The sequence below is a fragment of the Alligator sinensis genome, unplaced genomic scaffold (genome assembly GCF_000455745.1).
Source record: "Alligator sinensis unplaced genomic scaffold, ASM45574v1 scaffold1792_1, whole genome shotgun sequence".
Taxonomy (NCBI): domain Eukaryota; kingdom Metazoa; phylum Chordata; order Crocodylia; family Alligatoridae; genus Alligator; species Alligator sinensis.
In genome coordinates, this window is record NW_005843275.1 from 77,004 (window position 1) to 88,175 (window position 11,172).

At 40.2% G+C, this 11,172-nt stretch overlaps 1 protein-coding gene across 3 annotated transcripts in view; it reads right to left on the bottom strand.

Annotated features, from left to right (window-relative positions):
• Positions 1–11,172, bottom strand: part of ANKDD1B (ankyrin repeat and death domain containing 1B) — a 40,899-nt gene that overhangs the window by 10,919 nt on the left and 18,808 nt on the right. For all 3 annotated transcript variants that reach the window (XM_025194689.1, XM_025194688.1, XM_025194687.1), the window contains exons 6-10: positions 9,842–9,940; positions 8,458–8,556; positions 7,143–7,241; positions 4,781–4,879; positions 956–1,054 (exon numbers count right to left, since the gene is read on the bottom strand). In XM_025194689.1, the coding sequence (XP_025050474.1) occupies positions 956–1,054; positions 4,781–4,879; positions 7,143–7,241; positions 8,458–8,556; positions 9,842–9,940 (495 nt within the window). The remainder of the gene's footprint in view (positions 1–955; positions 1,055–4,780; positions 4,880–7,142; positions 7,242–8,457; positions 8,557–9,841; positions 9,941–11,172) is intronic.

Sequence of the window (11,172 nt, forward strand, 5' to 3'; positions counted from 1 at the left end):
TGGGGGGGCCCCACACCCCCCATCATCCCTCACACCCCACAAACCTCACACACCCACACGCTGCCCCACAACCTCCCCATATATACACACAGCCCAACATACCCTATGCCCCCCCACATAGCCATAACCCCTCACAAACTGCCCACACCCCACCACACGCGCGCACACACACACACAATATAAAAGTGAGACTTTATTTTTAAGTTATTATGCAATCCCTTCTATATACAATACACAAACACAAATCATGAAAAATATTTTTTGTAATAAAATTAAAATGTTTTAGTAGGTGTTTGACTTTTAGTGTACGATTTGTTTTATTTCTGGTTCTAAGATGGCAACCCCCCACTTCCCAAAAGGAGTATTTCTGAGGGGCAAGGGGAGAGACTTCTCATGGCAAAAGTCAGGGGTTAGGGGGGCAGGATTTCCTGTCTCAATATGGCGACCAGGGGGCGGGGCAACTGTCAAGGGGCAGGGCTACCCATGCGGCCCTCAACAGCTCATCAAAACTTGTTAAGCAGCTGTCCAACTGAAATAATTGCCTGCCCCTCCTGTATAAGCTGGTACTTGGATGACAGAGTAACATCTGTGAGGCTTGGGTATGGCTATAGGGGAGGATGGAGGCCACAAATAGCTCATAAGGCAACTGATGCTCTGAGGCACTAACAGGGCTGACTAACAGCAGAGCTGCACTGGGCTTACTCTGGGACCCTGGGGGCAGCCCCCCCAAAACCTTATCAGTTACATCAAGATATGGCAGAAGAGGTAAAAAGGGAGGGTACCTGAGGAGCCAGAATGAGGAGAGGAGTTGAATGGACCTCAGGGGGCATTGCAGCCTCCCCGGGGGCCTGTTCCTATCACAAATATTTAGAAAATCTGATTCTCACATATTTAGAGAGAAGGTCACCATAAAAATGATCACATTGCCTTAGCATTTATGTACAATGGGATATACCTTATCTGCAATCTTGAGATCACAGCCTGCCTTCAGCAACAGTTCCACTAATTCAACATTGCCAAGATCAGCTGCCAGATGTAGAGGGGTCTGTTGCCTCTGGAATGAACAATAGAAAATAAATACAATAACCCAATGCCTCACTGGAAAGAAACCAGACCCAATTAAAATCCAAAGGCAGTTTACCATGACAGCATATACTTAAATGGATAATACCATGCAGAATGAAGGTACCTAACACTTGAATGGTCAAACTTCCAGTTGTCTTTTCAGAAAAGAAAAACAGGCCTTAGTTTTTGCAGCAATGCATTCACAAACTATAAAAGTCCTTGTACAATAGGAATGTAGTAGGTTTGTCACATATTCAGAAATATTTTGGCGTGTGTTTGAGTTATGCTTACATAGGTTAGAACTGGGAATGGAGAAAACTATACAATTTCTCCTGTTGGAAATGTTTCAAGCTAGCTGCAAGCCCAGCTGTAGATCATGATTACTGCCCCTTCATCCTTTCCAAACACCTGCTTCAATAAGCTACATTTTTGGACAGAACTGCAAACAGGCCAGTGGGACTTTATGGATTATTTATTGACTCTTCTGAAGAGAACAAGGGTCCATCTTGCTTAGAATATGGAAAGCTGAACTGTAAGCATGGGTGAAACTCACACTGGGGAAGGTGGAGACCTTGTCCAAAGCTCTACAGGACATGAAAGACTTGTAGTGAAGCTACCCAGAGGAAAAATAATGGAGAGGTTCTGGCAAAGATTAAGCATTACAAAGGATCATTATGATCGTCTAGTCTGACCTCCTCAATAACATGGGCTGTAGAACTTTCTCCAGTCAACCTTCTCAATCAAGCTCATAACTTCTCACATCTGTAAGAAATCTATCCAGTCTTGATTCAAAGACTTAAAAGTGATGATGAATCTGTCATCTCCCTTGGTAAGTAACAGCATATTCCATGGAAAGCTTCTGACACAGAAATGTATATCAGGAAAAAGGCAGAGAGAGGCATACAGGATCTAGAAATAAATACATGGATCTGGTATTGTACTTGAAATCATGAACCAAGGCACAAAGACTGTACCCATTACTAGAGGGGTGCCATGGTGTAGCTCCATTTCATAGAGTGCATCATGTGCCTCCAATAAGATCTGTTTTGTTTTTCTACAGAAGTTCATTAAATAAATAAGAATTGTGGTGGGTGATATCTTTTATTGGACCAACTGCATGGCTGGGTACTGTGATACCCAAAAGCTTGCCTATGTCTATCCCCCCCTAAGAATATTCGCCTCCTGCATATTTCTTGGACCATCATGGCAATAACATCACCTCAACACTATCATTACCATATTTACTCCAATCTATGATGACTCTGAATTTAAAATGACCCCCCAGTAATTAGACTCTATATGTGGAAAATGTATAAATTTGTTATATTCCAGGTATAGAATCTAAGTATTGGAGATTGTCTGGAATTCATCTCTCCCCACTGTTACAGCAGGGAAAGCAGTGGTTGGAGGGAGTCAGGTGACTATGAGGGTCAGGTGCCCTCCTTGTCCTCTGTCCCCAACTTCTTCCCCCTGCAACCTTCCTGCCCCACCTACTACCTGAACCCCTCACCCCCAGCTCCCCACATAGCCTCTGCACCTCCCTCCCCCACTCCCTCCGGTGTCTGCCCTTCTCCCCCTGACTCCCCAGTCTCTGCCTTTACCCCCCCAGCCCCATACTGTCAGATGCTGTTTGGGCTCTATTCCTTCCCCAGAGCACACAACATGAAAGCGCAGCCCTTGCTAAACCATGCAGCACTGGCAGTGCTGCTGATTCACTGGGCAAGGGACAGAGTTTTCATTTTGCTCCGTGCCGGGAGGGAACCCAGCCTGAGCTGGAGCTGAGCTGCACCTGACAATAATGGAGAAAAATGGTGGGCAGAAGCTGCAGAAGGCAAGTGGGGGTGTGAGGGAGGTGGGGGGAAGGTGGCTGCTGTGGGTCTGACTCTGGCTCCAACCTGGGGTTAGGGTCAGAGCTGCAGCAGCTGCCTGCCCCCTACCCCTCCATTCTGTGTGGGAATCTAAGATGAGGGGCTTTTTGCCCCCATGATGTCTGGGGAGGAGGGGGAGGGACTTGTGTTAGAGTCAAATAAATGTGGTAAGTAAAAAAACCCACATTTATTCAATTATATTCAGTAAATAAACCATAAAAACCCACTGGCCTGATTGTAATTTCATTCTGCACAAGATTTTACTTGATATATAGAGGAATTTAACTCTGGTAATAACCACTCCAGTGAGCAACTGGCACTTCCCAATTCCCTTTTGCCAAGTGTCTGCCTCTTGCTTATGTCTAGTGGCAAGATAACTTATTTGACTTGTTTGACTACTATGAAATATAGGAAAGTATTTCACACCTTTGGAAGCACCACTGCTGAAGATAAGGCATATCACCATTTATAGGAGTCACATATAAGATTCAGCATCTCCAGACTCCTGCTTTTGGACTGAAATATCAGGAAGCACCAGCACAAAGTTTCCACGTACAACCTTACCTCTGTTCCATTGTGCAATGCTCTATGACACCATTTGACAGGATGACAACTTACTTTTCCTCATATAAAATATTATACATTTTTCTGCAGTCTGATATATAATCATAGTACCTCTTATTGGCATGTATTTCTCTAAGCATGCTAGAAACAACGGGTATGAACAAATGTATGTTTGGACCCAACTTCATCCAGGATCACAGTTGGAGAGATTTAGCTCACTTCTATTACTACAGGATCATGCACATATAATAGCTCCAGCATTTTCAAGCAGCATCTCCCCTTCTTTTGAAGCAGCTCCAAGTGTACATTTGGTCATATGCTACCTGAAGTCCCAAGATGAGCCTGAAGAGTTTTCAGAACTGTTTATTCTATGGCATTATTTGAGAAATAGTATGTTATCCTTTAATTAAATTCAGTGTTTATTTTATTTATCTGCTTTGATTCAGATTATGCAAAACGATGCCACTCTCAAGATCTAGGTTCCTATAAAGGATTAAATATGTAATCTAGGTAATCCATGACAATAATGGAGAAAGGATAAAGGATAAAGCAGCAGATCTAACAAAACTAAGTTCTTTCTCAGAAAACACTATGATTCACAGGAGACAGAGCAATTATAGGTTTGGTGCTTCCTGACTTGTTAATGCTTATTGTTTTCAGACAATGTTCATTGCTTTTGTTTACAGAAATAATAAATACCAGAATCTGGAACTGTTTGATTAGAACATACAGGAGTCACACTTAAGCAAGAGAAAGTGCTTGTGCCGATTACATTTTTTATACATGACACCAATTTTTCAACCTTGAAAATTAACTGGAGCTTGAAAGAGGCAGGGACCCTGAAAGGTGCCTCATTTGACATGTACCACAGAAGATCAGTTTTAAACGGGGCATTATTTCTTGTAGGGACAACAATGGCCTCCCATGCTGAAGTGGGTGTGTAGTTCAGTGTGGTTGGTCTAATAAAAGATATCAAATTCACCCAAGGAACCTTATCTGCCTAGTTCAGTTCAAAAACTTTGATTCACTTTAGCAATATGTTAAATACAGAAGTAGGGTATTCAAGTAGGAAACAAGCTACATCTTTTCTGAATATTATGTTGCTACCCGTCTCTAAGATAGCAAGACATATGCAAATGAGTATGAGACAAATGCCTCTTCATCCCCTTTTTTGTACTCTGACCTTATAAAGAGCTATTAAAATAAATAGCCACTTATCAAAAGTTTAAAAAATACATTCTCCTCTGTCATACAGAAGTAATTTTGCTTTGCAATTTGCTTACCTGATCCAAACAGTTTATGTCATGATTGGCATCCAAAAGAGAATTTACTACAGAAAGATGATTGTTGATGACAGCTATGTGGAGAGGGGAATTTTTCTGCTGTAGAGAGAAATGAACTAACTATTAGGCTTGGACACTTACATCAAGAGTGGCATTCAAATAATATAGGAGGGTTCCATTAAACCCTGCCACTCAGATTTGAAACAGGGCATAATGCAGTAATAATTTTGCCTAATTATGCTTCCTCATTGTGAAGAAACTTCTACTCTCAGCCCTAAAAGAAAAAGTCACACCATTCCCTGTTTCTGAACCCATATTTGTGAACAGCTCTTTCAGTCAAAATCCATTACCATGATTGCCAATTGCTTTGCGCAATGTGATATAATGAAGAAAGGTCCCATGCAAAAAGAACTGCTTGAATGATGCCTCAGGGATGAAGTATCACTTGCTATAAAAATATATATTTCAATGTTTTCTGAATAAAGATGCTTGCACTCCTGCAAATAAATAAAGCTGTGCTGAAGGGCTACGTCTTCATTTTTGTTACAGTACAAAATTATTTTGTTGTTCCCAAGAAAGACATTGAAGAGCCATTCAATTTCATTTGAATTGTCTTCTGGGCTGAGAGCTAGGTGAATACTTTTTATCGGGTAAATTATTGATATGAGGGGCCCTATCCCCTGTAGATGCACACAGGTGCAGAGGACTGTTCATGGAAACCCAATTGCAAAGCCTTGTCTCTAATCTCTTTTTGTTCATTAATTACCTAAAGCAACTTACAAACAGCAAGTAAAGAAAACTAATTATTCACTGCACAATGACACTGAGTAATTCTTTGTCTGGAGACTGTCTACAAGCAGTTCATTATAAGCACTTCATATTCACAATGTGCTGGCTTGTGTTTTAGTTGAACATGTATGGGCATTTCTGCTTTCCCTGCAGACCTGATCTGGAATTGCAATTGTCCAAACACAGACTCAATGAGCACAACTCCAGATCAGGTTTCTGGGGTGATAGATCAAGTCCGAGAGTTGAAAATCCACTTTCTACGAATATTCTCTAACACTCATTTAAAATATGCAGCTTTGGTGAGAATATCTGCTAGTAAATTATCTTGGTAGACTATTAATGTAAAAGGAACACAGCTGGAATTTAAATTTTACTATGCAAGTGATTTTTAGTGGAAAAAAACGAGGTATTTACCCAACAGATTGGTTAGTAATGTTTGCATGCTGAATCTGCAAGTCTTAAATAGATTTTAAAAATAATTTAGCACCACTGCCATATAGGTAGTGTTAACATAAACCACACCCATTTCTTCAGGGTTTTAAAAAAATAAAACTCTCATTCAACTTTTTACTGTGAATATTGCAAAGATAAAAACCTGATATTTAAGGGAATAAAATAATTGTTCCTTCAATGCTAAAATATAAAACAAATGCTTGGGCCACTTATATTACAAAATCCAGATATTTTATTTTAATGTTATAATTTAGTATAGTGGTACCCAGGCTTCTGGCCCTGTGGGCTGGATAAGTGGCAGGGGGTCAGTCTGTAGGCGCTGGATCCCATACTGTGTTGGTCTGTAAATATGATCCCACACACTGGCCTGACCTGCATGCTGGATGTGGCCATATACCAGTTGCAGTCATGTGGTGATTCAACCCTCCATGCTTGGACCTGGCCACAGAGCACCCCCATGTGCCAGTCCAACAATGCCTTGGTGCAATATAACACACAGGGCCATGTTATCCGGTCTGCGGGACTCCCCACAGGCCCATAAATTTGGCAGCTTAGGAGTGGCAATTAATGCTGCCACTGCTCATCCACTTCCATATTTCCTAACACATGGGAAGCCTGGTGGGCTAAATGACTCTGCGGGCCAGATCTGGCCTGAAAGCTGCAGGTCGAGTAGCATTGCTTCAGTACAATAAAGTCATTTTCAGGATCATGGTAAATCTCAAATATAATAAGAAATCCCATGCCTAAGATGGCACACAATTTGAATGTTATAAAATGTCATAGAACAAAATAAAATCAAGGTAGGATTTTACATAGATTCTGATGGGATTCTTTTTAAGCAGAGTGTATGAGGACATTAAGGTGTTTTCCCCATTTAAATAATAAACTTTGCAAAGCAGGAGCTATCTGCAATGTTATAACTACACCTAGCATAAAGGGGTTCTAAAATTGTTGGTTCCCACATACAACAACATCATCAATGACATTTACATTAAAATAATTAATGATAGAATAAGTAACCCTATGGCTAGGAGAATTCTAAAAAAAGGTAATCAAGAAAGATAAACCATGCTAGACAAACATGGAAGTCACGCTGAAAGAATTACTTTTATATGCTCACCTCAGGTTTAGTGACGAGATCTATATTTTTACCAATAAGAAATGTGACTAAGGATTTATGTCCATTCTGTGTTGCAATATGCAAAGCATTATTGTTGTGCTGAAAGAAACAAACAAAGGGCTTTTTAATCACTGGAACTAATTCAGAGTATTAAGGAAAATTCTTTTTTTAAGATGGCTACCCATACAGATGAAGCTTCAGTTTAAAATTGTGCTATGAATCAAAAAGTGCTTATAGTAAAATGATGAAGTAGGAGATCATATCACACAACATATCAATATGAATGTTTACTGGAATATGACACTGGTAGCTGGCAAAATAGGTTTCTAAAAATTCAACTCCCCTCTGATCTATTCTCAGGAAAAAGAAGATCCAACTTATTCAGTTACCCTGTGCCACTGAAAATGAAGCTTTCCCTGTATCTCCCAATCCTTTAGATTGGTGTGACCTTTAACAAGTAACTACACTCACATTTGCACACTTCCCAAACTTCTGAAAAAACATTCTGTTAACACTTTAGCCAAAAGAAGCAAGAATGGTTTTTTTGACAATGAAACCTAGAAAAATTTATACTGTAGGCAAGAAGTTATCCTGGTGGATGGTGAATTATCAAATGCTGCAGTGACTCTAAGCTAAAACATATCAGAAATCTGTTTAGATTTTAAATGGAATTAGAGTAATGGTACAATAAATGTATAAAGGTGAGGAATTTTTTGTGATATCTTTTATTGGACCAACTGTATAGTTGGGAAAGAAGTTAGATAAGCTTTTGGGCGCAAACTCCCCTTCCTCAGTTTTCTCCCCCAATTATATACTTAGTTTAATAAAAGAAATAACTAGAAAACACTCATCTCTTATATTTACTACATGCAGCAGCCACTGTCCCTTCTGCTATCAGAACATGCTTCTGTTCTCAATTTTTTAGGGACCAAGAGCTTCACCTCAAATTCCAGTGCTAAGCCAAGACCATTAAACAAATGAAAATTGAACCTGAATCCAGGAATCAGATGTGGACAACATGTTTATCATCAGCTCAGTTGTTGTATACTGCCAAAAATGCAGATTTTTCAATTACCGCTGGTGATTATTTTTCCAAGCCATGTGTTTTATTACTGAATATAAAGTAAATAAAAAAGGCTCAACACAACATAAATATCTAGTGTAATTTATCCACTTTCTTAAAGACCTTCTATTAAAAATATTGTTTCCCTGTCCTTACAAAACTTTTATTTGCCTTTAGTGCACAGAACATGGCCCTTCACAGAGTCTAGGATGTCCCATTAACCATATCTGCAAAGAAATATTATACACATACTTTATCAGAAATGTTGATGTCACTTCCTGCTTCCAGTAACATCTCAACACAGTTTTCATGACCTCCTTCGACAGCCAAGTAAAATGGTGTTTCTCCATTCTAGCCCAACATAATAAAAAGAAAAATGTCTGTTAACATTCAATCTGTGCAATTGTGAAACAGACCTAGTTTGCCATGTTATGTGGTGCATATGGTATACAAGCTTAGCCAGAGTGATACAGAATAAGGAGAAAATGAGATTTGGTTATGATGGTAATAATATCTGAATCCTTTGTTATTAACCTGTGCATGGTTACAACAAAAATTTCTAATAAATATATCCTTATACTAATCTAGTCCAAACATACACAAGCTCTATTTTCATATTTTTATTGCGTTTGTGTGTTTAAAATCCCCCCACACTACTAGACACAACTATGACCACAGATTGCAATGACAGACACACCAGTAAAACAATATTGCTATGGGTGATCCATCCAATACATATCACAAGTGCCAAAAATTAGTTTTTGTCAGCCGAATTTTGCGTATTTCTGATGTGTTCTTGATTTTGGCATCAGCTAAACAGTGCAGTAAACCTCCTACATTTTTATTTTTTAGATTGAATAAAAATCAATCCATAGCCCTAGTGAGTCTTTAGAATAAATGAGATACACAGCACAGTTACCTAAAACCCTTGTTTCTCATTTTTACTTAATACTCGTGCATATTTAAAGTCACCTCAGCATTTCAATGTTCACTGTAGCATTAGTAATTTCTAACTTTCTCTCACTTACAACATGGGGATATTTTGGTTGGTATTTTAGTAAACTGGGCGCTAATGAAAGGAATGAGCCTGACAATCATGAAGTTGAAAGACCTCTGTTTAACCACAGAACAGACCGGGTATGTGCAACACTTGCAGTAGCAGCAACACTATTATCATGTCACTCTGCCAATGGACAAGGTCATTCAGGAAGGACCACACTGAGGTGCAATTTGTGTCCCATTAATCCATGACCTCTCTGCTGAGACAGCAGAACAGAGTGCCAGCCAGAGTGGAGATTTCTGTGATGTGCACATCTGCTCGTTATGTATAAGGCACTTCATTACAGATTCATTAAAGAGTGGGCAACAAATGACAGCAACTTCCATACCTTACTGACCCAAGCTGGATGCAAGCAGAAACACTGAGGTAAAAATCTATGTCATCTCTTCATTCTCCTTTGTTGACTTAGCACAAAGGCTTAAAGGAACTTTGATGCATGCATGCTCTGTGTTGACTAGTTTATAGAAACTCTATTTATTTTACAGCTATTTTGGTTTTATTTTTAAATATGGACTTTCTTTTTGCCTTGCATACCTGTTACCTTTATTTCCCTCAGCATCTTCTGTGTATTCTCACCTCATTGAGTTCATTTATTTCTTCCCATTGATTCAGCAAAATTTCCACCACCTCGCTGTGACCATTTTTAGCAGCTAAATGCAGTGCAGTGTTTCCTTCCTTTAAATGTAAACATCCAGAAACATAATGTAAGCCCCAAATTCAGTACAGGGTGTTGCAATTACAAGAAAACAACAGCTTCTGGACTTTAGGGAGATATTTAAATACAAGGCGTTGTGGTCTCTTCATCTACTGGACATAGACAATATCAGATCATAGGCCTGCACCTCAAAAAGGGAAGCAGCAGCTCCATGGTATATTCAGATATTTTCCCAATACTGAGGAAGTCTGAGTTAGCACAGGGAAAGGAAGATATAAGGATGTGGTGGCTGTATCAGTCTCTCTGCAACTTCCCTGAAGTTTTTGAAGTATCCACCTGTGGAACGGCCTGAAATAGCTGCCTACCCTGCAACCAAGTAAAGAAAACCCAGCCCTCAAGAGGGTAAGGCAGGGGGAAAATTGTAAAGCATTTCCAATGGAATTTTGTTCCATTATACAGATTTCTCCATGAAAGGAATCTAGGTCTGGCTAAACACATCTTAAAAAGCAATGACTTACAAAGACTGAGGGCCAAAACCTCAGTTGGTGTAAAATGGTGTAGTACCACTAAAATAAATGAAGTTATCTTCACTGTTTTCCCCCTGCCTTACACCATGCTCAGATATTTACAAAAAGAAAACAACAAAAATAAAACAAGCACACACACCTGTGGTAAATAGCAGAGGGAGAAGAACTATGGGCACCAACAGATGTGCACGCTCCCCCACCCCTCCACCCCAGCTCCCAGCTCTGGGGCTTGTCACAACCCAAAGGGTGTGATTTTTGTTTTTGTGCGCTTCGGCACTGCTAAATTGTCCCCGCTAAATTGCAGCTTCCTTGCACGGTGGAGTTTTCTGCTGCAGAGGAGAACCCCGGTGCAAGGGAGAATTTCCCGCCAATTTGAAGCTTTCTTTGCAGGGTGCATTTCTTTGTTGCAGCACAGAAATGCTCGTTGCAAAGAGTTCCCATCATTTGTATGCTAATTCGAGTCCCATTATTGGCCAGTTCTAAATTATTCACACGTGGCGGCTAGTGATTGGCTTGCTAGCCATATAAGAGGCTTGAGTGGTTTCTGCCCAAGTTGGAGGACTCCACGAACAAGGGAGGAGGAGACTTCACGCTGTGTGAAGATCTCTAAGCACTGCGGATCCTTACGGACCCAGTGCATTTAAAGCAGGCAACAGAGGTCTGATCACCCTCTAGCCTCTCCCCGTCGCCGATCGCAGTCCAGACGAATCCCTTCCCGCGCGCAA